This window comes from Pseudophryne corroboree, unplaced genomic scaffold (assembly GCF_028390025.1).
Source record: "Pseudophryne corroboree isolate aPseCor3 unplaced genomic scaffold, aPseCor3.hap2 scaffold_543, whole genome shotgun sequence".
Taxonomy (NCBI): Eukaryota; Metazoa; Chordata; class Amphibia; order Anura; family Myobatrachidae; genus Pseudophryne; species Pseudophryne corroboree.
Genome location: NW_026970144.1, coordinates 317,112 through 344,477, shown reverse-complemented (window position 1 = coordinate 344,477; position 27,366 = coordinate 317,112). Strand labels below are relative to the sequence as shown.

Here is a 27,366-nt window from a genome sequence, read left to right as displayed (position 1 = left end):
CAGCTGGGAAATCCAACCTTTTTTACCCCAAGTTACATCTCAGCTAAAAAAGACACCGTCTTTTCAGCCTCAATCTTTCCTTTCCCATGAGGGCATGCAGGCAAAAGGCCAGTCATATCTGCCCAGACATAGAGGTAAGGGAAGTAGACTGCAGCAGGCAGCCCTTTCCCAGGAAAAGAAGCCCTCCACCGCGTCTGCCAAGTCCTCAGCATGACGCTGGGGCCGTGCAAGCGGACTCAAGGTGGGGGGGTAGTCTCAAGAGTCTCAGGGCGCAGTGGGATCACTCGCAAGTTGACCCCTAGATCGTACGAGTATTATCCCAGGGGTAAAGATTGGAGAGTCGAGACATCTTCTCCTCGCAGGTTCCTGAAGTCTGCTTTACCAACGGCTCCCTCCGACAGGGAGGCAGCATTGGAAACAATTCACAAGCTGTATATCCAGCAGGTGATAATCAAAGTACCCCTCCTACGACAAGGAAAAGGGTATTATTTTTCCACACTATATTGTGGTACTGAAGCCAGACGGCTTGGTGACACATAGTCTAAATCTAAAATGTTTTGAACACTTACATAAAAGGTTCAAATCGAGATAAAGTCACTCAGAGCAGTGATAGCGAACCGGAAAAAAGGGGACTATATGGTGTCCCTGGACATCAAGGATTACCTCCATGTCCAAATTTTGTCCTTCTCATCAAGGGTACCTCTGGTTCGTGGTACAGAACTGTCAATATCAGTTTCAGACGATGCCGTTTGAATTATCCACGGCACCCCGGGCCTTTTTACCAAGGTAATGGCCGAAATAGATGTTTCTTCAAAGAAAAAAGGCATCTAAATTATCCCTTACTTGCACGACCTAAAAAGGGCAAGTTCCAGAGAACAGTTGGAGGTCGGAAGAGCACTATCTAAAGTAGTTCTTCGACGGCACGACTGGATTCTAAATATTCCAAGAATCGCAGCTGTTTTCCGACGATACGTCTGCTGTTCCTAGGGATGACTCTGGACACGGTTCAGAAAAAGGTTTTTCTTCCCGAGGAAAAAGCCAAGGAGTTATCCGACCTGTCAGGAACCTCCTAAAACCAGGAAAGGTGTCTGTACATCAATGCACAAGAGTCCTGGGAAAAATGGTGGCTTTTTACGAAGCAATTCCATTCGGCAGATTCCATGCAAGAATTTTCCAAAGGGATCTGTTGGACAAATGGTCAGGGTCGCATCCTCAGATGCACCTGCGAATAACCCTGTCGCCAAGGACAAGGGTATATCTTCTGTGGTGGTTGCAAAAGGCTCATCTATTGGAGGGCCGCAGATTCGGCATACAGGATTTGATCCTGGTGACCACGGACGCCAGCCTGAGAGGTTGGGGAGCAGTCACACAAGGAAGAAACTTCCAGGGGGTATGGACGAACCTGGAAAAGTCTCTTCACATAAACATTCTGGTACTAAGAGCAATCTAAAATGCTCTAAGCCAGGCGGAACCACTCCTGCAAGGAAAACCGGTGTTGATTCAGTCGGACAACATCACGGCGGTCGCCCATGTAAACAGACAGGGCGGCACAAGAAGCAGGAGTGCAATGGCAGAAGCTGCCAAGATTCTTCGCTGGGCGGAGAATCACGTAATAGCACTGTCAGCAGTGTTCTTCCCGGGCGTGGACAACTGGGAAGCAGACTTCCTCAGCAGACACGATATTCACCCGGGAGAGGGGGGTCTTCATCCAGAAGTCTTCCACATGCTAATAAACTGTTGGGAAAGACCAATGGTAGACATGATGGCGTCTCGCCTCAACAAGAAACTGGACAAGTATTGCGCCAGGTCAAGAGATCCACAGGCAATAGCTGTGGACGCACTGGTAACACCTTGGGTGTACAAATCAGTATATGTGTTTCCTCCTCTGCCTCTCATACCAAAGGTATTGAAGATTATACGGTGAGGAGGAGTAAGAACAATACTAGTGGCTCCGGATTGGCCAAGAAGGACTTGGTACCCGGAACTTCAAGAGTTGGTCACGGACGACCCGTGCCCTCTACTTCGGAGAAGGGACCTGCTACAACAGGGTCCCTGTCTCTTTCAAGACTTACCGCGGCTGCGTTTGACGGCATGGCGGTTGAACGCCAGATCCTAAAAGGGAAAGGCATTCCAGAAGAAGTCATTCCTACCTTGATTAAGGCAAGGAAGGAAGTCACCGCGAAACATTATCACCGCATTTGGCGAAAATATGTCGCGTGGTGCGAGGATCGGAGTGTTCCGACGGAGGAATTTCAACTGGGTCGTTTCCTACATTTCCTACAATCAGGATTGTCTATGGGTCTCAAATTGAGATCTATTAAGGTTCAAATTTCGGCCCTGTCAATATTCTTCCAAAAAGAATTGGCCTCAGTTCCTGAGGTACAGACTTTTGTTAAAGGAGTACTGCATATACAGCCTCCTGTGGTGCCTCCGGTGGCACCGTGGGATCTAAAAGTAGTTTTAGATTTCCTCAAATCCCATTGGTTTGAACCATTGAAAAAGGTGGATTTTAAATATCTCACATGGAAAGTGACTATGTTACTGGCCCTGGCTTCCGCCAGGAGAGTATCTGAATTGGCGGCTTTATCTTATAAAAGCCCTTATCTAATCTTCCATTCGGATAGGGCAGAACTGAGGACTCGTCCGCATTTTCTCCCTAAGGTGGTATCAGCGTTTCACCTGAACCAACCTATTGTGGTGCCTGCGGCCACTGGCGACTTGGAGGACTCCAAGTTGTTGGACGTTGTCAGAGCCTTAAAAATATACATTTCAAGGACGGCTGAAGTCAGAAAATCTGACTCGCTGTTGATACTATATGCACCCAACAAGTTGGGTGCCCCTGCTTCTAAGCAGACGATTGCTCGTTGGATTTGTAACACAATTCAACTTGCTCATTCTGTGGCAGGCCTGCCACAGCCTAAATCTGTTAAGGCCCATTCCACAAGGAAGGTGGGCTCATCTTGGGCGGCTGCCCGAGGGGTCTCGGCATTACAATTCTGCCGAGCAGCTACGTGGTCGGGGGAAAACACGTTTGTAAAATTCTACAAATTTGATACCCTGGCAAAAGAGGACTTGGAATTCTCTCATTCGGTGCTGCAGAGTCATCCGCACTCTCCCGCCCGTTTGGGAGCTTTGGTATAATCCCCATGGTCCTTTCAGGAACCCCAGCATCCACTTAGGACGATAGAGAAAATAAGAATTTACTTACCGATAATTCTATTTCTCGGAGTCCGTAGTGGATGCTGGGCGCCCATCCCAAGTGCGGATTATCTGCAATACTGTACATAGTTATTGTTAACAAATTCGGGTTATATTGTTAAGGAGCCATCTTTAAGAGGCTCTTTCTGTTATCATACTGTTAACTGGGTTTAGATCACAAGTTGTACGGTGTGATTGGTGTGGCTGGTATGAGTCTTACCCGGGATTCAAATTGCCTCCCTTATTGTGTACGCTCGTCCGGGCACAGTACCTAACTGGAGTCTGGAGGAGGGTCATAGGGGGAGGAGCCAGTGCACACCACCTGATCTGGTAAAAGCTTTACTTTTTTGTGCCCTGTCTCCTGCGGAGCCGCTATTCCCCATGGTCCTTTCAGGAACCCCAGCATCCACTACGGACTCCGAGAAATAGAATTATCGGTAAGTAAATTCTTATTTTTTATTGCGTCTCAGGGCGCCCCCCCCCAGCGCCCTGCACCCTCAGTGACCGGAGTGTGAAGTGTGCTGAGAGCAATGGCGCACAGCTGCGGTGCTGTGTGCTACCTTGTTGAAGACAGGACGTCTTCTGCCGCCGATTTTCCGGACCTCTTCTGTCTTCTGGCTCTGTAAGGGGGCCGGCGGCGCGGCTCTGGGACCTATCCATGGCTGGGCCTGTGATCGGTCCCTCTGGAGCTAATGTCCAGTAGCCTAAGAAGCCCAATCCACTCTGCACGCAGGTGAGTTCGCTTCTTCTCCCCTTAGTCCCTCGATGCAGTGAGCCTGTTGCCAGCAGGACTCACTGAAAATAAAAAACCTAACTTAAACTTTTTCACTAAGCAGCTCAGGAGAGCCACCTAGTGTGCACCCTTCTCGTTCGGGCACAAAAATCTAACTGAGGCTTGGAGGAGGGTCATAGGGGGAGGAGCCAGTGCAAACCAGGTAGTCCTAAAGCTTTTACTTTTGTGCCCAGTCTCCTGCGGAGCCGCTATTCCCCATGGTCCTGACGGAGTCCCAGCATCCACAAGGACGTCAGAGAAAGAGTATTTAGCTCCTGAGAAGGAGGGAAAGTTACATTAATTTTTTTTTCTTTATAAAACTAAGCCGTCTTCTGAGGTACAGGAGGGGCTTCCGTAACTTTTATAGCAACAATTATGTATTGAATGCTTTTTGCCAAATTAGGATCTATCCCCCTGGAATCACTATCATCGACACAGGGATCAGAGTCCGTGTCGGTATCAGTATGTATTATTTGAGCAAATGATCTCTTATGTGACCCAGAGGGGTCCCCTGTGGATGAAAAGGCAGAACCATAAAAAAAATCACATCTTCCACTGATTTTCTCCAGCTCTGCATGAGACTCAGACTTATCCAATCTCTTACTGATATGATGCACACTATCACGTAATTCTTTCACCCATTCAGGCTCGTGGTGAGCCGGCAGCGCCACCACATTAGAACTCTGTGTCCGTAAAATGGCTCCCTCAGGGGAAGAACTCCCTGCCTCAGACATGTCACACGCGTGCACAATCACACCACAGACAATCCGGGGCTTATAGGGGACAGACCCACAGTAAAATCTGTCAGAGGGAAACAGATAGGAGCAGCCAGTTCACAACCCAGCGCCAGTAACACAATGTCTGTGAAAACACAAAATGCCCACTGACATGCAGCGCTTTTTATGATGTAAATACACACTATAAAGCACCAATTTCACTGTGCCCCCCTGTTTTGCACCCTGATACTTGTATTCAGTAGTGGAGGAGGACCAGCGTTGTCTCTGCAGCCTGAGGAGAGAGAGAAAATGGCGCTGAGCAGTGTGCTGACTGACTGAGGATGAAGCCCTGCCCCCGCAATGGCGCATCTCTCCTCAGCATTTATGAGGTAAATTTATTATACTGGCGGGGGTAGGGCTGTGCCTCGGCATCTTATGTCCTATTTCTGCCAGTTTTGTAGGTTATATGCTGCCCAGGGTGCCCCCTCCCCCCCCCCCCTCCAGCGCCCTGCACCCTGCAGTTCCTGTGTATGATGCCAGCAGTCCTCCCTGAAAATAAAAAACCTAACATAAGTCTTTTCAGAGAAACTCAGTAGAGCTCCTCAGAGTGCATCCAGTCTGCCTGGGCACATTTCTAAAACTGAGGTCTGGAGGAGGGGCATAGAGGGAGGAGCCAGTTCACACCCTTGAAAAGTCTTAAAGTGCCCATGTCTCCTGCGGAACCGTCTATACCCCATAGTCATGAAGTGGACCGAAATATCCTCTAGGACGTATGAGAAACAAAAACCACTATATTGACATTTGCATACAGTGAGATTATTCAGTATAACATCAGTGTATAAGACACACAGCTCCTCTACACATCATATAGTGACAGTCACTTTGGTAAATTGCTGAGACCCTAAATCCCACCTACCTGATCCTCCTGTGGGGTCCTCTGATTCTCCTCTGTACAATCCTGGGAATACAGAGGACGGGGACATCTCTCTGGGGTATCTCTGTTACTGGGCCCATCTGTAGGAGACACACAGTGACTGAGTACAGTGTATATATGTGATTATCAGGTGATGTGTGTATATAGGGGGCCCCATACCTGCTCTCCCCTGTACAATACATGACAGTCTCCTCTTACCCAGTGATGTGAGGGGCCGGTGATTCTCCATCATCACGTCCTTGTACAGACCCCTGTGTTCCTCTATATACTCCCCCTCCTGCATGGAGACATAGACAGTGACATCCTGACACCTTATAGACACCTGACACACACAGTGATACAGTCATCACCCAGACACATCCCCTGGTGTTACTGTATAATGTCCCATTCCCAGCAGTCACCTCTCCAGTCATCACCCAGACACGTCCCCTGGTGTTACTGTATAATGTCCCATTCCCAGCAGTCACCTCTCCAGTCATCACCCAGACACGTCACCTGGTGTTACTGTATAATGTCCCATTCCCAGCAGTCACCTCTCCAGTCATCACCCAGACACATCCCCTGGTGTTACTGTATAATGTCCCATTCCCAGCAGTCACCTCTCCAGTCATCACCCAGACACGTCACCTGGTGTTACTGTATAATGTCCCATTCCCAGCAGTCACCTCTCCAGTCATCACCCAGACACATCCCCTGGTGTTACTGTATAATGCCCCATTCCCAGCAGTCACCTCTCCAGTCATCACCAAGACACGTTCCCCTGGTGTTACTGTATAATGCCCCATTCCCAGCAGTCACCTCTCCAGTCATCACCCAGACACATCCCCCGGTGTTACTGTATAATGTCCCATTCCCAGCAGTCACCTCTCCAGTCATCACCCAGACACGTCACCTGGTGTTACTGTATAATGTCCCATTCCCAGCAGTCACCTCTCCAGTCATCACCCAGACACATTCCCTGGTGTTACTGTATAATGTCCCATTCCCAGCAGTCACCTCTCCAGTCATCACCCAGACACGCCCCCTGGTGTTACTGTATAATGCCCCATTCCCAGCAGTCACCTCTCCAGTCATCACCTAGACACATGCCCTGGTGTTACTGTATAATGTCCCATTCCCAGCAGTCACCTCTCCAGTCATCACCCAGACACATCCCCTGGTGTTACTGTATAATGTCCCATTCCCAGCAGTCACCCATACACGTCCCCTGGTGTTACTGTATAATGCCCCATTACCCAGCAGTCACCTCTCCAGTCATCACCCAGACACGTCCCCTGGTGTCACTGTATAATGTCCCATTCCCAGCAGTCACCTCTCCAGTCATCACCCACACACGTCCCCCGGTGTTACTGTATACTGTCCCATTCCCAGCAGTCACCTCTCCAGTCATCAACCAGACACATCCCCTGGTGTTACTGTATAATGTCCCATTCCCAGCAGTCACCTCTCCAGTCATCACAGACCCATCCCCTGGTGTTACTGTATAATGTGCAATTCCCAGCAGTTACCTCTCCAGTCATCACCCAGACACATCCCCTGGTGTTACTGTATAAAGCCCCATTCCCAGCAGTCACCTCTCCAGTCATCACCCACACACGTCCCCCGGTGTTACTGTATACTGTCCCAATCCCAGCTGTCACCTCTCCAGTCATCACCCAGACACGTCCCCTGGTGTTATTGTATAATGCCCCATTCCCAGCAGTCACCTCTCCAGTCATCACCCAGACACATCCCCTGGTGTTACTGTATAATGCCCCATTCCCAGCAGTCACCTCTCCAGTCATCACCTAGACACATCCCCTGGTGTTACTGTATAATGCCCCATTCCCAGCAGTCACCTCTCCAGTCATCACCCAGACACGTCCCCTGGTGTTACTGTATAATGTCCCATTCCCAGCAGTCACCTCTCCAGTCAACACCTAGACACATCCCCTGGTGTTACTGTATAATGCCCCATTCCCAGCAGTCACCTCTCCAGTCATCACCCAGACACGTCCCATGGTGTTACTGTATAATGCCCCATTCCCAGCAGTCACCTCTCCAGTCATCACCCAGACACATTCCCTGGTGTTACTGTATAATGCCCCATTCCCAGCAGTCACCTCTCCAGTCATCACCCAGACACATCCCCTGGTGTTACTGTATAATGTGTAATTCACAGCAGTCACCTCTCCAGTCATCACCCAGACACATCCCCTGGTGTTACTGTATAATGTGTAATTCCCAGCAGTCACCTCTCCAGTCATCCCCCAGACACATCCCCTGGTGTTACTGTATAACACCCCATTCCCAGCAGTCACCTCTCCAGTCATCACCCAGACACATCCCCAGGTGTTACTGTATAATGTGCAATTCCCAGCAGTCACCTCTCCAGTCATCACCTAGACACATCCCCTGGTGTTACTGTATAATGCCCCATTCCCAGCAGTCACCTCTCCAGTCATCACCTAGACACATCCCATGGTGTTACTGTATAATGCCCCATTCCCAGCAGTCACCTCTCCAGTCATCACCCAGACACATTCCCTGGTGTTACTGTATAAAGCCCCATTCCCAGCAGTCACCTCTCCAGTCATCACCCAGACACGTCCCCTGGTGTTACTGTATAAAGCCCCATTCCCAGCAGTCACCTCTCCAGTCATCACCTAGACACATCCCCTAGTGTTACTGTATAATGTGCAATTCCCAGCAGTTACCTCTCCAGTCATCACCCAGACACATCCCCTAGTGTTACTGTACCCTGGTGTTACTGTATAATGTGCTGTTCCCAGCAGTCATCCCCCAGACAGATCCCCTGGTGTTACTGTATAATGTGTAATTCACAGCAGTCACCTCTCCAGTCATCACCCAGACACATCCCCCGGTGTTCCCATATAATACCCCATTCCCAGCAGTCACCTCTCCAGACATGACCCAGACACATCCACTGGTGTTACTGTATAATGCCCCATTCCCAGCAGTCACCTCTCCAGTCATCACCCAGACACATCCCCAGGTGTTACTGTATAATGTCCCATTCCCAGCAGTCACCTCTCCAGTCATCACCTAGACACATCCCCTGGTGTTACTGTATAATGTGCAATTCCCAGCAGTCACCTCTCCAGTCATCACCCAGACACATCCCCCGGTGTTACTGTAAAATGCCCCATTCCCAGCAGTCACCTCTCCAGTCATCACCCAGACACGTTCCCTGGTGTTACTGTATAAAGCCCCATTCCCAGCAGTCACCTCTCCAGTCATCACCCAGACACGTTCCCTGGTGTTACTGTATAAAGCCCCATTCCCAGCAGTCACCTCTCCAGTCATCACCCAGACACGTTCCCTGGTGTTACTGTATAATGCCCCATTCCCAGGAGTCACATCTCCTGTAATCACCCAGATACATCCCCTGGTGTTACTGTATAATGTGTAATTCACAGCAGTCACCTCTCCAGTCATCACCCAGACACATCCCCTGGTGTTACTGTATAATGTGTAATTCCCAGCAGTCACCTCTCCAGTCATCCCCCAGACACATCCCCTGGTGTTACTGTATAACACCCCATTCCCAGCAGTCACCTCTCCAGTCATCACCCAGACACATCCCCTAGTGTTACTGTATAATACCCCATTCCCAGCAGTCACCTCTCCAGTCATCACCCAGACACATCCCCCGGTGTTACTGTATAATGTGCAATTCCCACCAGTCACCTCTCCAGTCATCACCCAGACACATCCCCTGGTGTTACTGTATAATGCACCGTTCCCAGCAGTCACCTCTCCAGTCATCACCCAGACACGTTCCCTGGTGTTACTGTATAAAGCCCCATTCCCAGCAGTCACCTCTCCAGTCATCACCCAGACACATCCCCTAGTGTTACTGTATAATGCCCCATTCCCAGCAGTCACCTCTCCAGTCATCACCCAGACACATCCCCCGGTGTTACTGTATAATGTGCAATTCCCAGCAGTCACCTCTCCAGTCATCACCCAGACACATCCCCTGGTGTTACTGTATAATGCCCCATTCCCAGCAGTCACCTCTCCAGTCACCACCCAGACACGTTCCCTGGTGTTACTGTATAAAGCCCCATTCCCAGCAGTCACCTCTCCAGTCATCACCCAGACACGTCCCCTGGTGTTACTGTATAACGCCCCATTCCCAGCAGTCACCTCTCCAGTCATCACCTAGACACATCCCCTAGTGTTACTGTATAATGTGCAATTCCCAGCAGTTACCTCTCCAGTCATCACCCAGACACATCCCCTAGTGTTACTGTACCCTGGTGTTACTGTATAATGTGCTGTTCCCAGCAGCCATCCCCCAGACACATCCCCTGGTGTTACTGTATAATGTGTAATTCACAGCAGTCACCTCTCCAGCCATCACCCAGACACATCCCCCGGTGTTCCTATATAATACTCCATTCCCAGCAGTCACCTCTCCAGACATGACCCAGACACATCCACTGGTGTTACTGTATAATGCCCCATTCCCAGCAGTCACCTCTCCAGTCATCACCCAGACACATCCCCAGGTGTTACTGTATAATGTCCCATTCCCAGCAGTCACCTCTCCAGTCATCACCTAGACACATCCCCTGGTGTTACTGTATAATGTGTAATTCCCAGCAGTCACCTCTCCAGTCATCACCCAGACACATCCCCCGGTGTTACTGTATAATGCCCCATTCCCAGCAGTCACCTCTCCAGTCATCACCCAGACACGTTCCCTGGTGTTACTGTATAAAGCCCCATTCCCAGCAGTCACCTCTCCAGTCATCACTCAGACACGTTCCCTGGTGTTACTGTATAAAGCCCCATTCCCAGCAGTCACCTCTCCAGTCATCACCCAGACACGTTCCCTGGTGTTACTGTATAAAGCCCCATTCCCAGCAGTCACCTCTCCAGTCATCACCCAGACACGTTCCCTGGTGTTACTGTATAATGCCCCATTCCCAGGAGTCACCTCTCCTGTAATCACCCAGATACATCCCCTGGTGTTACCGTTTATTGTGCAATTCCCAGCAGTCACCTCTCCAGTTATCACCCAGACACATCCCCTGGTGTTACTGTATAATGTCCCATTCCCATCAGTCACCTCTACAGTCATCACCCAGACACATCCCCTGGTGTTACTGTATAATGCCCCATTCCCAGCAGTCACCTTTCCTGTCATAACCCAGACACATCACCTGGTGTTACTGTATAATGTTCCATTCCCAGCAGTCACCTCTTCAGTCATCACCCAGACACATCCCCCGGTGTTACTGTATAATGTCACATTCCCAGCAGTCACCTCTCCAGTCATCACCCAGACACATCCCCTGGTGTTACTGTATAATGTGCAATTCCCAGCAGTCACCTCTCCAGTCATCACCCAGACAAATCCCCCGGTGTTACTGTATAATGTCCCATTCCAAGCAGTCACCTCTCCAGTCATCACCCAGACACATCCCCTGGCGTTACTGTATAATGTGTAATTCACAGCAGTCACCTCTCCAGTCATCACCCAGACACATCCCCTGGTGTTACTGTATAATGTGCAATTCCCAGCAGTCACCTCTCCAGTCATCACCCAGACACGTCCCCTGGTGTTACTGTATAATGCCCCATTCCCAGCAGTCACCTCTCCAGTCATCACCCAGACACATCCCCTGGTGTTACTGTATAATGTGCAATTCCCAGCAGTCACTTCTCCAGTCATCACCCAGACAAATCCCCCGGTGTTACTGTATAATGTCCCATTCCAAGCAGTCACCTCTCCAGTCATCACCCAGACACATCCCCTGGCGTTACTGTATAATGTGTAATTCACAGTCACCTCTCCAGTCATCACCCAGACACGTCCCCTGGTGTTACTGTATAATTCCCCATTCCCAGCAGTCACCTCTCCAGTCATCACCCAGACACATCCCCTGGTGTTACTGTATAATGTGCAATTCCCAACAGTCACCTCTACAGTCATCACCCAAACACGTTCCCTGGCGTTACTGTATAATGTCCCAGTCCCAGCAGTCACCTCTCCAGTCATCACCCAGACACGTCCCCTGGTGTTACTGTATAATGCCCCATTCCCGGCAGTCACCTCTCCAGTCATCACCCAGACACGTCCCCTGGTGTTACTGTATAATGCCCCATTCCCGGCAGTCACCTCTCTAGTCATCACCCAGACACATCCCCTGGCGTTACTGTATAATGTGTAATTCACAGTCACCTCTCCAGTCATCACCCAGACACGTCCCCTGGTGTTACTGTATAATTCCCCATTCCCAGCAGTCACCTCTCCAGTCATCACCCAGACACATCCCCTAGTGTTACTGTATAATACCCCATTCCCAGCAGTCACCTCTCCAGTCATCACCCAGACACATCTCCTTGTGTTACTGTATAATTTCCCATTCCCAGCAGTCACCTCTCCAGTCATCACCCAGAGACATTACCCGGTGTTACTGTATAATGTCTTATTCCCAGCTGTCACCTCTCCAGTCAACGCCCAGACACGTCCCCTGGTGTTACTGTATAATGTCCCATTCCCAGCAGTCACCTCTCCAGTCATCACCCAGACACATCCCCTGGTGTTACTGTATAATGTGCAATTCCCAACAGTCACCTCTACAGTCATCACCCAAACACGTTCCCTGGCGTTACTGTATAATGTCCCAGTCCCAGCAGTCACCTCTCCAGTCATCACCCAGACACGTCCCCTGGTGTTACTGTATAATGCCCCATTCCCGGCAGTCACCTCTCTAGTCATCACCCAGACACATCCCCTGGTGTCACTGTATAATGTCCCATTCCCAGCAGTCACCTCTCCAGTCAGCAGATGAATGATCTTGTTGGTGAGTTCAAGGATCTTCTGGTCACTGTGTCTCTCATGTATCAGTGAGTGAGGTGGAGGCACCGTAATGGAGCTCTGGGTTCTGCTTAGTCCTTCTGACAAACGGGAATGGCTGCTGGGTGTCTCACACTCATTGGATGTCTTCTTCACTACTGTGCAATCCTGCGAAATAGGGGAGGCATCAATATCCCTGTAAATACTGCCAGATCCCCTCACCTCCCCAGTCATGTCCCTGTATTATCACTATAGATATGTGATGTCACAGTGACACTCCCAGATCCCCCTCACCTCCCCAATCATGTCCCTGTATTATTACTATAGATGTAAGTGATGTCACTGTAATGCTCTTAGATCCCCTCACCTCTCCAGTCATGTCCCTGTATTATTACTAAAGATATGTGATGTCAGTGTGATGCTCCCAGATTCCCTCACCTCCCCAGTCATGTCCCTGTATTATTACTAAAGATATGTGATGTCGGTGTGATGCTCCCAGATCCCCCTCACCTCTCCAGTCATGTCCCTGTATTATTACTATAGATATGTGATGTCACTGTGACACTCCCAGATCCCCTCACCTCCCAAGTCATGTCCCTGTATTATTACTATAGCTATAAGTGTAGCTCCCTAGTATGATGCTATGATTTGTATGAGTGTAAATAAATGAAATTTATATGGTAGTTATATGCCCTTGAGGGTGATCCTATTTCAATGCACCCTGTACAATGGGATCAGCAGAACAATGGGAGTAGATGGGCACGACGGGACTGGAGAAAATTCTACTAGAATCCCACGCGCCAGGACAAAGTGGTGTTTGCGTGCTGGGGGATGAGGATACAGCGTCTAAGGAGAGAGACCGTTAACTGGAAAAAGAACTGACCGGTAAACGGAGTTTAGAGGCGGTGTGGTGCAGAGGGCGGAGAGTGGACGGGTGGCAGCGGGTGAAGTCCCGAGTCCCTGAGCCTGGCCTGAACTGGTGGTGTGACGGCGGCCTGGATACAAGCAGAGGCAGTTCGGCAGAAGAAACGGGGAGTGACCTGACCGCGGAGACCGGAGATTCGGTCGCGCTGCACCGACCGGGCGTACCGCTAGTTAGCGACGGCAAGTGACGGCTCCTCTAGGGTCACTGGGTGTCCTTTTATACATAAGCAGCGGTGGCGGATAGTGAAAGACGTGCCCATCAGGTGGGTGTTCCTACGCAGTACAAGATGGTAGAGTTGCAGCCTACGAAACGGGGGATGTGATACAGGAGGCGACCAGCGTTGCTCAGTAAGGAGGAGGCAGAAGGCGTGGGGGGAGTAACGAATGGACATCCAATTCGCATATGAGTCGTAAGTGAAGCTCCACCCCAGCACTCAGTACATGCCCAAGGAATGTTAATGGGATTTGGAGCAGCCCTAGGTGTAATATAGGGACGAACGCTGTGCACACACCCCTTAGTACCGCTGCTGCGGAACCCATAGTGAGACTGCTATTCATATACAGATAGGCCGGCACCATCTACGGTATCTGCGGAACCCGTAGTGAGACTGCTATTCATATACAGATAGGCCGGCACCATCTACGGTATCTGAGGAACCCGTAGTGAGACTGCTATTCATATACAGATAGGCCGGCACCATCTACGGTATCTGCGGAACCCGTAGTGAGACTGCTATTCATATACACATAGGCCTGCACCATCTACGGTATCTGCGGAACCCGTAGTGAGACTGCTATTCATATACAGATAGGCCGGCACCATCTACGGTACGCGCGGGGCCAGGACACAGTAGTGCGCGCGCGCAGGGGTAGGACGCAGTGATACGCGCGCGCGGGGGCAGGACGCAGTGATACGCGCGCGCGGGGGGGCAGGACGCAGTGATACGCGCGCGCGGGGGGGCAGGACGCAGTGATACGCGCGCGCGGGGGGGCAGGACGCAGTGATACGCGCGCGCGGGGGGGCAGGACGCAGTGATACGCGCGCGGGGGGGCAGGACGCAGTGATACGCGCGCGCGGGGGGGCAGGACGCAGTGATACGCGCGCGCGGGGGGGCAGGACGCAGTGATACGCGCGCGGGGGGGGGCAGGACGCAGTGATACGCGCGCGCGGGGGGGCAGGACGCAGTGATACGCGCGCGCGGGGGGGCAGGACGCAGTGATACGCGCGCGCGGGGGGGCAGGACGCAGTGATACGCGCGCGCGGGGGGGCAGGACGCAGTGATACGCGCGCGCGGGGGGGCAGGACGCAGTGATACGCGCGCGCGGGGGCAGGACGCAGTGATACGCGCGCGCGGGGGCAGGACGCAGTGATACGCGCGCGCGGGGGCAGGACGTAGTGATACACACAAGGGGCAGTACATAGTTATATACACACACGCGGGGGCAGGACACAGTGACACACACGCGGGGGCAGGACACAGTGATACACACGCGGGGGCAGGACAGAGTTATACACACAAGGGGGCAGGACACAGTTATACACACAAGGGGGCAGGACACAGTTATACACACAAGGGGGCAGGACACAGTTCTATACACACAAGGGGGCAGGACACAGTTCTATACACACGCGGGGCAGGACACAGTTAAATATACACGCGGGGCAGGACACAGTTATATACACACGCGGGGCAGGACACAGTTAGGGGCAGGACACAGTTATATACACACGCGGGGCAGGACACAGTTATATATACACGCGGGGGCAGGACACAGTTATATACACACGCGGGGCAGGACACAGTTATATATACACGCGGGGCAGGACACAGTTATATACACACGCGGGGCAGGACACAGTTAAATATACACGCGGGGCAGGACACAGTTATATACACACGCGGGGCAGGTCACAGTTATATATACACGCGGGGCAGGACCCAGTTATATATACACGCGGGGCAGGACCCAGTTATATACACACGCGGGGCTGGACACAGTTAAATATACACGCGGGGCAGGACACAGTTATATATACACGCGGGGCAGGACACAGTTATATACACATGCGGGGCAGGACACAGTTATATACACACGCGGGGCAGGACACAGTTATATATACACGCGTGGCAGGACACCGTTATATACACACGCGGGGGCAGGACACAGTTATATACACACGCGGGGGCAGGACACAGTTATATACACATGTGGGGGCAGGACACAGTTATATACACACGCGGGGGCAGGACACAGTTATATACACACGCGGGGGCAGGACACAGTTATATACACACACGCGGGGCAGGACACAGTTATACACACGCGGGGCAGGACACCGTTATACACACGCGGGGCAGGACACCGTTATACACACGCGGGGCAGGACACAGTTAGGGGCAGGACACAGTTATATATACACGCGGGGCAGGACACAGTTATATATACACGCGGGGCAGGACACAGTTATATATACACGCGGGGCAGGACACAGTTATATATACACGCGGGGCAGGACACAGTTATATATACACGCGGGGCAGGATACAGTTATATACACTCGCGGGGCAGGACATAGTTATATATACACGCAGGGCAGGACACAGTGTATACAGTGAGTTGGGGTATTGGGGTCTGCGCTGTGCATAGTGACGTCACAGTACCCGGTGTGTGTGTATATATATATATATATATATATAATAAGAATTTACTTACCGATAATTCTATTTCTCGTAGTCCGTAGTGGATGCTGGGAACTCCGTAAGGACCATGGGGAATAGCGGCTCCGCAGGAGTCTGGGCACATCTAAAGAAAGCTTTAGGATCACCTGGTGTGCACTGGCTCCTCCCCCTATGACCCTCCTCCAAGCCTCAGTTAGGATACTGTGCCCGGACGAGCGTACACAATAAGGAAGGATTTTGAATCCCGGGTAAGACTCATACCAGCCACACCAATCACACTGTACAACTTGTGATCTGAACCCAGTTAACAGCATGATAATAGAGGAGCCTCTGAAAAGATGGCTCACAACAATAATAACCCGATTTTTTTTTTTTTTTTTGGTAACAATAATTATGTACCAGTATTGCAGACAATCCGCACTTTGGATGGGCGCCCAGCATCCATTACGGACTACGAGAAATAGAATTATCGGTAAGTAAATTCTTATTTTCTCTGACGTCCTAGTGGATGCTGGGAACTCCGTAAGGAACATGGGGATTATACCAAAGCTCCCAAACGGGCGGGAGAGTGCGGATGACTCTGCAGCACCCAATGAGAGAACTCCCGGTCCTCCTCAGCCAGGGTATCAAATTTGTAGAATTTTACAAACGTATTTGCTCCTGACCAAGTAACTGCTCGGCAAAGTTGTAAAGCCGAGACCCCTCGGGCAGCTGCCCAAGATGAGCCCACCTTCCTTGTGGAGTGGGCATTTACAGATTTTTGGCTGTGGCAGGCCTGCCACAGAATGTGCAAGCTGAATTGTACTACAAATCCAACGAGCAATAGTCTGCTTAGAAGCAGAAGCACCCAGCTAGTTGGGTGCATACAGGATAAACAGCGAGTCAGATTTCCTGACTCCAGCCGTCCTGGAAACATATATTTTCCGGGTCCTGACAACGTCTAGCAACTTGGAGTCCTCCAAGTCCCTAGTAGCCGCAGGCACCACAATAGGTTTGGTTCAGGTGAACGCTGAAACCACCTTAGGGAGAAACTGAGGACGAGTCCTCAATTCCGCCCTGTCCGAATGGAAAATCAGATAAGGGCTTTTACAGGATAAAGCCACCAATTCTGACACGCGCCTGGCCCAGGCCAGAGCCAACAGCATGACCACTTTTTCTGTGAGATATTTTAACTCCACAGATTTAAGTGTGTCAAACCAATGTGACTTTTGGAACCCAAAAACCACCTTGAGATCCCAAAGTGCCACTGAAGGCACAAAAGGAGGCTGTATATGCAGTACCCCTTTAACAAACGTCTGAACTTCAGGGACTGAAGCTTGTTCTTTTTTGGAAGAAAATTGACAGAGCCGAAATTTGAACCTTAATGGACCCCAATTTCAGGCCCATAGATACTCCTGTTTGCAGGAAATGTAGGAATCGACCCAGTTGAATTTCCTCCGTCGAGCCTTACTGGCCTCGCACCACGCAACATATTTTCGCCAAATGCGGTGATAATGTTTTGCGGTTACATCCTTCCTGGCTTTGATCAGGATAGGGATGACTTCATCCGGAATGCCTTTTTCCTTCAGGATCCGGCGTTCAACCGCCATGCCGTCAACGCAGCCGCGGTAAGTCTTGGAACAGACAAGGTCCTTGCTGGAGCAGGTCCCTTCTTAGAGGTAGAGGCCACGGATCCTCCGTGAGCATCACTTGAAGTTCCGGTTACCAAGTCCTTCTTGGCCAATCCGGAGCCACGAATATAGTGCTTACTCCTCTCCATCTTATCAATCTCAGTACCTTGGGTATGAGAGGCAGAGGAGGGAACCCATACACTGATTGGTACACCCACGGTGTTACCAGAGCATCTACAGCTATTGCCTGAGGGTCCCTTGACCTGGCGCAATACCTGTCGAGTTTTTCCCAACGGTTTATAATCATGTGGAAGACTTCTGGGTGAAGTCCCTACTCTCCCGAGTGGAGGTCGTGCTGAGGAAATCTGCTTCCCAGTTGTCCACTCCCGGAATGAAAACTGCTGACAGTGCTATCACATGGTTTTTCGCCCAGCGAAGAATCCTTGCAGCTTCTGCCATTGCCCTCCTGCTTCTTGTGGCACCCTGTCTGTTTACGTGGGTGACTGCCGTAATGTTGTCCGACTGGATCAACACCGGCTGACCTTGAAGCAGAGGCCTTGCTAAGCTTAGAGCATTGTAAATGGCCCTTAGCTTCAGGATATTTATGTGAAGTGATGTCTCCAGGCTTGACCATAAGCCCTGGATATTCCTTCCCTGTGTGACTGCTCCCCAGCCTCGCAGGCTGGCATCCGTGGTCACCAGGACCCAGTCCTGAATGTCGAATATGCGGCCCTCTAGAAGATGAGCACTCTGCAACCACCACAGGAGGGACACCCTTGTCCCTGGTGACAGGGTTATCCGCTGATGCATCTGAAGATGCGACCCGGACCATTTGTCCAGTAGGTTCCACTGGAAAGTCTTGCGTGGAATCTGCAGAATGGGATTGCTTCGTAGGAAGCCACCATTTTTACCCAGAACCCTTGTGCATTGATGCACTGAGACTTGGTTCGGTTTTAGGAGGTTCCTGACTAGCTCGGATAACTCCCTGGCTTTCTCCTCCGGCAGAAACACCTTCTTTCTGGACTGTGTCCAGGATCATCCCTAGGAACAGAAGACAAGTCGTCGGAACCAGCTGCGATTTTGGAATATTGAGAATCCAATCGTGCTGCCGCAACACTACCTGAGATAGTGCTACACCGATCTCCAACTGTTCCCTGGATCTTACCCTTATCAGGGAATCGTCCAATCATCATTTCGGTCATTACTTAAGTAAAGACCCGGGGTGCCGTGGACCATCCCTACGGCAGCGTCTGAACTGATAGTGACAGTTCTGTACCATAACCTGAGATACCCTTGGTGAGAAGGGTAAATTTTGACATGAAGGTAAGCATCCTTGATGTCCCGAGACATCATGTAGTCCCCTTCTTCCAGGTTTGCAATCACTGCTCTGAGTGACTCAATTTTGAATTTGAACCTCTGTATGTAAGTGTTCAAAGATTTTAGATTTTAGATTTTAAAATCGGTCTCACCGAGCCGTCTGGCTTCGGTACCACAATAGTGTGGAATAATACCCCGTTCCCTGTTGCAGGAGGGCTACCTTAATTATCACCTGCTGGGAATACAGCTTGTGAATGGCTTCCAAAACTGCCTCCCTGTCAGCAGGAAACGTCGGTAAAACAGACTTTTGGAAACGGCGAGGGGAATACGTCTCGAATTCCAATTTGTACCCCTGAAATATTACCAGAAGGATCCAGGGGTCTACTTGCGAGTGAGCCCACTGCGCACTGAAATTCATTGAGAACGGGCCCCCACCGTGCCTGAACTTGTAAAGCCCTAGCGTCATACTGAGGGCTTGGCAGAGGCGGAAAAGGGTTTCTGTTCCTGGGAACTGGCTGATCTCTGCAGCCATTTTCCTCTCCCTCTGTCACGAGCAGAAAAGAGGAACCCTTTTGTCCGCTTGCCAACCAGGACTGCGCCTGATAATACGGCGTCTTATTTTGAGAGGCGACCTGGGGTACATCCCCTTTTTTAAGGCAATACTTCCAAATGCCGTTTGGAATCCGCATCACCTGACAACTTTACTGGTAGAATTGGACAACGCACTTATACTTGATGCCAGTCGGCAAATATTCCGCTGTGCATCATGCATATATAGAAATGCATCTTTTAATTGCTCTATAGGCAATAATATACTGTCCTTATCTAGGATATCAATATTTCCAGTCAGGGAATCCGACCACGCCAACCCAGCACTGCACATCCAGGCTGAGGCGATTGATGGTCGCAGTATAACACCAGTATGTGTGTAAATACATTTTAGGATACCCTCCTGCTTTCTATCAGCAGGATCCTTAAGGGCGGCCATCTCAGGAGAGGGTAGAGCCCCTTGTTCTTACAAGCGTGTGAGCGCCTTATCCCCCCTAGGGGGTGTTTCCCAACGCACCCTAACCTCTGGCGGGAAAAGGTATACTGCCAATAACTTTTTAGAAATTATCAATTGTTATCGGGGGGAAACCCACGCATCATCACACACCTCATTTTATTTCTCAGATTCAGGAAAACTACAGGAAGTTTTTCCTCACCAAACATAATACCCCTTTTTTTGGTGGTATTCATATTATCAGAAAAGTGTAAACTTTTTCCATTGCCTCAATCATGCAATGTGTGGCCCTATTGGAAATCACGGTTGTCTCTTCACCGTCGACACAGGAGTCAGTATCCGTGTCGGCGTCTGTATCTGAGGTAACGGGCGCTTTAGAGCCCCTGTATGAGACGTCTGGACATGCACAAGCTGAGTAGCCGGCTGTCTCATGTCAACCACTATCTTTTATACAAAGCTGACACTGTCACGCAATTTCAACAGTACATCCACTCAGGTGTCGACCCCCTAGGGGGTGACAACACTATTACAGACACTCTACTCCGTCTCCACATCATTTTTCTCCTCATACATGTCGACACAAACGTACCGACACACAGCACACACACAGGGAATGCTCTGATAGAGGACAGGACCCCACTAGCCCTTTGGGGAGACAGAGGGAGAGTTTGCCAGCACACACCAGAGCGCTATATATATACAGGGATAACCTTATATAAGTGTTTTTCCCTTTATAGCTGCTGTATTGTTTATACTGCGCCTAATTTGTGCCCCCCTCTCTTTTTTAACCCCTTTCTGTAGTGTAGTGACTGCAGGGGAGAGCCAGGGAGCTTCCCTCCAACTGAGCTGTGAGGGAAAATGGCGCCAGTGTGCTGAGGAGATAGGCTCCGCCCCTTTCTCGGCGTCCTTATCATCCGTTTTTCTGTATGTTTTGGCAGGGGTTAAATGCATCCATATGGCCCAGGAGTTATATGTGATGCATTTATTTTAGCCATAAGGTTTTTATCGATTTATTGCGTCTCAGGGCGCTGCCCCCCCAGCGCCCTGCACCCTCAGTGACCGGAGTGTGAAGTGTGCTGAGAGCAATGGCGCACAGCTGCGGTGCTGGGCGCTACCTTATCTGAAGACAGGATCGTCTTCTGCCGCCGATTTTCCGGACCTCTTCGCTCTTCTGGCTCTGTAAGGGGGCCGGCGGCGCGGCTCCGGGACCCATCCAGGCTGAACCTGTGATCATCCCTCTGGAGCTAATGTCCAGTAGCCAAGAAGCCCAATCCACTCTGCACGCAGGTGAGTTCGCTTCTTCTCCCCTTAGTCCCTCGATGCAGTGAGCCTGTTGCCAGCAGGTCTCACTGAAAATAATAAACCTAAACTAAAACTTTCACAAAGAGCTCAGGAGAGCCCCTAATGTGCACCCTTCTCGTTCGGGCACAGAGATCTAACTGAGGCTTGGAGGAGGGTCATAGGGGGAGGAGCCAGTGCACACCAGGTGATCCTAAAGCTTTCTTTAGATGTGCCCAGACTCCTGCGGAGCCGCTATTCCCCATGGTCCTTACGGAGTTCCCAGCATCCACTAGGACGTCAGAGAAATATATATATATACATACCAGTGTAAGTATATATGCAATAACTACTGACCAGTGTTATTAAATGAAAAACAAGTAACTGATGACTAAAAAATAAGCCCAAAACAAGCTCAAACCGTTACTAAAAAGCTGCCAAAAAAGCCCAACTTAAGTTTTTGGATATAGTGTCATTATTAGTGCTATGTCTGGCTGCTGGATGGACTGAAGATAAGTTCTGGATCTTGAAGTCAGGTGGATAGTTTCAGTTTCTTGAACTTTTTCTTCTGGTATCTGGTTCTCCAGTCGGGATGGTAATGATATCCCGGCAGACGGGGTGCCAGGGGTCAATATACCAACAGCGGCATCCTGGCCGCAAGAATACTGGCAGCGGGGCAAGCGCAAAGAGTACATTCGCCACGGCACGGTGGCTCACTGCACTCACCACAGGTTTTATTGTCACTCTATGGGTGTAGTGGACACACGAGTGGGAAAAACCGCGGCGAGCGCTGACGGCATTCCCGTCTGTCAGGATTTCGGCTTTAGGATCCTTAATGCCGGGATCACGACAGCTGGGTAACTACATCCCGTCCAGTCGGTGGTAAGGGGGATTCTGACGGGGGCGATCTTAACATAGACGGCTCAGCACACATTTCTCCCCCTGCTCAGCACAGTGCGATGCGAGGGGGGATGACGACGGGGGCCGCTCACTTCACACATCGGCCCACTAGATTGAGTCTGCATGCAGGTCGTGCATCGCTATCGCTGTGGGGGAACACACGGAAGATCCCTGCTTACACACTGATCTCTCCCTGTGTACCCCCTGTAGACATTATGGGCCTTATTCAGACCCTGACACAGACTGATTCTCAGCAATCTGCGCAGGCTATGATGATGCGATGGCGTGCTGGAAGGATGCATTCCTATCATAATGGACAGGCGACGGGTGTCCGTGGGCAGTGTTGTGACATTGGCGGGGAGTGTCACAGTAAGACGTGTCATGGCATTTCCTGCGATTGGAAACATGGCGGCGGTGCTTATGCATAGGCCGGGGTCAGTCACTATGTGAATTGCGATGGCATGGCGGGGCAGCACCACACTGTTCTGGGCGCCCCCAGCGCGCCATTCTGGTGGTCGCAGATTTTGATAAAACTCTGAATAATGTCCATAGCGTGCAGAGAAGCGCCGGTCACTATCATTATGTCACGTGCCAGCCATGTGACACAATGTAACACCCCATCTATTCATCCGCAGCGTCTCCCTGTGTCTGTGTGAGGAATGACTGTATGAAAGACACCTCTGATGGGCGGTGCCAGTAACAACATTCATAAAATAAAATATATAAAAAAAGCCCAAACACAAGCCACCACCAAAGAAACATAATATAAATGTATATATATATATATAGATATATATATATATAGATATATATATATATAGATATATATATAGATATAGATAGATATATATAAATATAAATGGGGGAAAACTATGCTACTGACCTGTATATACTGGAGGGGAGCGCATGGGATTATGGGTAGGCACAGCCGCAGTCACTAAGCAACCAGTAGCTCTCCCGCTCATAGGCCGTAGTAACCCGTCACTCATCTTATAGCCCCGCCCACACCTTATTTCATACACCAAGGAGTCCATCATACATCCCCGCCCACTCTACTCGCCATTGGTCGGACTGCCCCGTCACTCATCGTGACATGTGTAGGAGGGGGAGGGGGCGGTGCTGCGACCTATGGGCGGGAGAAAGGTGAGTGAGTGACTGGACCCTGCGACCAATAGCTAGAGACAGGGGCGGGGCTGTGTTGAGTGACGGGTTGCTACAGCCTATGAGACAGTGGGCGGGGCTGGTGGCTGATCCCATGCTCTAGACGGTGACCCGGAAACAGAGCCCCGCCCCTTCCTGTACACACAGCTCCGCCCCCGGTCTCCTCCAGGTAATGGCCGCCGCCCCCTCTCCTGCCGGGCAGGGTGTATGTGCTGCAGTGTGTGGTGCATGTAGAGTATATTACCAGTGTCATACACACACACAGCGCTGCTCACACTGCTGTCACTGCTCATACAGGGGTGTTACACATAGGGGGGCGATATATAGACATAGGGGGCGGTATATACACATAGGGGACAGTATACACACATTGGGGGCAGTATACACACATAGGGGGCGGTATACACACATTGGAGGCAGTATACACACATTGGGGGCGGTTTACACACATAGGGGGCGCTATATACACATAGGGGGCGCTATATACACATAGGGGGCAGTATATACACATATAGGGGGCTGTATACACACATAGGGGGCAGTATATACACATAGGGGGCGCTATATACACATAGGGGGCGCTATATACACATAGGGGGCCGGTATACACACATAGGGGGCAGTATATACACATAGGGGGCGCTATATACACATAGGGGGCAGTATATACACATAGGGGGCGGTATACACACATAGGGGGCGGTATATACACATAGGGGGCAGTATATACACATAGGGGGTGGTATACACACATAGGGGGCGGTATATACACATAGGGGGCAGTATATACACATAGGGGGAGGTATACACACATAGGGGGCGGTATACACACATAGGGGGTGAATACAGTTGCCCCTTGTCTCCTGTCCCTTCCCAGTTGCGCCCTAACTGCCTCTCATACCCCCCTCCCCTGCCTGCCTCCCATAACCCCCTCCTGCCTGCCTCCCATAACCCCCCATCCCTGCTGCCCCTGCCAGCCTCCCATATCCCCGTCCCCTGCTGCCCCTGCCTTCCATACCCCCACTGCCCTCCTCCCATACCCCTCTCCCCTCCTGCCTGCCTCCCATACCCCCCTCCCCTGCAGCCCCTACCTCCCAGACCCCCCTCCCCTCCTGCCCCATGCCTTTCTCCCATAACCCCCCTCCCCTGCTTCCCCTGCCAGCCTCCCATACCCCCTTGCCTGCCTCCCACACCCCCCTGCCTGCCTCCCATACCCCCCCTGCCGCCCCCTGCCTGTCCCCTTCTATCCCCCTCACCTGCCGCCCCCTGCCTGTCCCCTTCTATCCCCCTCACCTGCCGCCCCCTGCCTGTCCCCTTCTATCCCCCTCACCTGCCGTCCCCTGCCTGTCCCCTTCTATCCCCCTCACCTGTCACCCCCTTCCTGTCCCCTTCTATCCTCCTCACCTGCCGTCCCCTGCCTGTCCCCTTCTATCCCCCCACCTGCTGTCCCCTGCCTGTCCCCTTCTATCCCCCTCACCTGTCACCCCCTTCCTGTCCCCTTCTATCCCCCTCACCTGCCGTCCCCTGTCTGTCCTCTTCTATCCCCCTCACCTGCCGCCCCCTGCCTGTCCCCTTCTATCCCCCCACCTGCTGTCCCCTGCCTGTCCTCTTCTATCCCCCCACCTGCTGTCCCCTGCCTGTCCCCTTCTATCCCCCCACCTGCTGTCCCCTGCCTGTCCCCTTCTATCCCCCCACCTGCTGTCCCCTGCCTGTCCCCTTCTATCCCCCTCACCTGCCGTCCCCTGCCTGTCCCCTTCTATCCCCCTCACCTGTCACCCCCTTCCTGTCCCCTTCTATCCTCCTCACCTGCCGTCCCCTGCCTGTCCCCTTCTATCCCCCCACCTGCTGTCCCCTGCCTGTCCCCTTCTATCCCCCTCACCTGTCACCCCCTTCCTGTCCCCTTCTATCCCCCTCACCTGCCGCCCCCTGCCTGTCCTCTTCTATCCCCCTCACCTGCCGTCCCCTGCCTGTCCTCTTCTATCCCCCTCACCTGCCGCCCCCTGCCTGTCCCCTTCTATCCCCCCACCTGCTGTCCCCTGCCTGTCCTCTTCTATCCCCCCACCTGCTGTCCCCTGCCTGTCCCCTTCTATCCCCCCACCTGCTGTCCCCTGCCTGTCCCCTTCTATCCCCCTCACCTGATGTGACACCGCAACCCTGGTACTTCACATGCATTCCTACCGTACACTTTCCGTCAAGAACCTCATCTCCTCCCAGTCATCAAACCCCGGCGCCCCTATTCCACTGTCAACTCGCTCCTCTACACACCCCCGCCCCCTCACTCTCAGGGCCGGTTCTGGGGCTTTGCGCGCCCCAGGTGGCAATGGGGGCGTGGCTTCATACAGGGGGCATGGTCATTTACGCCCCCTGTACAGACTACTGTAGCGCTTTGAAATGTGCTGCCGTTGGCCGCTGTGAAGCCCTTCGTGGAGAGGTCCTTTAATGTGCGTTGCGCGATGACGTAATTGCGCACCGCACAGTAAAGGACCTCTCTACGAAGGGAAACTAGTTTCCCTTCACAGCGGCCAGCGGGGGGCACAGCAGCAGCGGATCTTGCCCTGGTGCAAAAGTCCTTGCCCTGGTGCAAAAGTCCTGCTTGCCCGTGGCAAGATCCGCTACAGCTCACTCTCTGCTCTTCACTTTGCCACCTACTTCCCATCCAGAATTCACTCCCTATGGCAGGATATCACATCCCACCAGACCCTGAGCAACGCCCTCCTCCATTTCCTGACCCCTCCTCCCTCCCTCTCTCTCTCTCTCTCTCTCTCTCTCTCTCTCTCCTTACCTCCTACCAACTCTGACATCTCTCTTCTCTCTATCTAGTGTGGAAGTCATGGCCCTCAGCCGTTCCTCACCCCTCCACCTCCCCATGTGACCCTATCACCTCCCACCTCCTCCGCTACCTCTCTTCTTCTGCCTGTTCCCATCTTGCCCATCTCATTCTATCTCTCACCAGACACTGGCCCTCATTCCGAGTTGTACGCTCGTTCTTTTTCATCGCATCGCAGTGAAAATCCGCTTAGTACGCATGCGCAATGTTCGCACTGCGACTGCGCCAAGTAACTTTACTATGAAGAAAGTAATTTTACTCACGGCTTTTTCATCGCTCCGGCGATCGTAATGTGATTGACAGGAAATGGGTGTTACTGGGCGGAAACACGGCGTTTTAGGGGCGTGTGGCTGAAAACGCTACCGTTTCCGGAAAAAACGCAGGAGTGGTCGGAGAAACGGTGGGAGTGCCTGGGCGAACGCTGGGTGTGTTTGTGACGTCAACCAGGAACGACAAGCACTAAACTGATCGCAGATGCCGAGTAAGTCTGAAGCTACTCTAAAACTGCTACGAGGTTTGTGATCGCAATATTGCGATTACATCGGTCGCACTTTTAAGATGCTAAGATACACTCCCAGTAGGCGGCGGCTTAGCGTGTGTAACTCTGCTACATTCGCATTGCGACCGATCAACTCGGAATGAGGGCCACTGTCCCCTCTGCCTTTAAGCATGTTCTTGTTTCCCCTATTCTTAAAAAAACCTTCCCTTCATCCAACCACTCTCTCCAGCTATCGACCATCTCTGTCCTCCTAACTCCTTGAGCATATAGTCTACAACCGCCTGTCTTTCCTCATACTCACTGCTTGTCCCATTCCAGCCTGGCTTCCGTCCTCTCCACTCCGCTGATACTGCCCTCGCTAAAGTCTGCAAAGACCTCCATGCTGCCAGATCCAATGGTCACTACACTCTGCTTATTCTCCTTCACCTCTCTGCTGCATTGGACACTGTGGACCACCCTCTGCTGCAATTACTTTTCTCTAGCATCCATAAGGGATATTGGAGACAGAATTAGTACAATGGGGTATAGACGGGTCCAAAGGAGCACGTGCACTTTAAACATTCTACCACTGGGTGTGCTGGCTTCTCCCCTCTATGCCCCTCCTACAGCTCAGTTTAGATAAATTGCCCTCAGGAGAGGATGCACACTCTGCAGCTCCAGAGCTTTCCATCAGTTTTATTTATTTCGGTATGCTGTTTGGGCAACAGTATACCTGCTCCGTGGGAGCTAGGG

At 51.5% G+C, this 27,366-nt stretch overlaps 1 protein-coding gene across 2 annotated transcripts in view; it reads right to left on the bottom strand.

Moving 5' to 3' along the window:
• The window catches only part of LOC135032397 (zinc finger protein 585A-like), a 76,461-nt gene extending 53,223 nt beyond the window's left edge, over positions 1-23,238 (bottom strand). For both annotated transcript variants that reach the window (XM_063954087.1, XM_063954088.1), the window contains exons 1-4: positions 23,031-23,238; positions 12,411-12,602; positions 5,819-5,897; positions 5,603-5,700 (exon numbers count right to left, since the gene is read on the bottom strand). In XM_063954087.1, the coding sequence (XP_063810157.1) occupies positions 5,603-5,700; positions 5,819-5,852 (132 nt within the window). In that variant the 5' untranslated portion in view covers positions 5,853-5,897; positions 12,411-12,602; positions 23,031-23,238. The remainder of the gene's footprint in view (positions 1-5,602; positions 5,701-5,818; positions 5,898-12,410; positions 12,603-23,030) is intronic.
• Between the last annotated feature and the right edge of the window lie 4,128 nt (positions 23,239-27,366).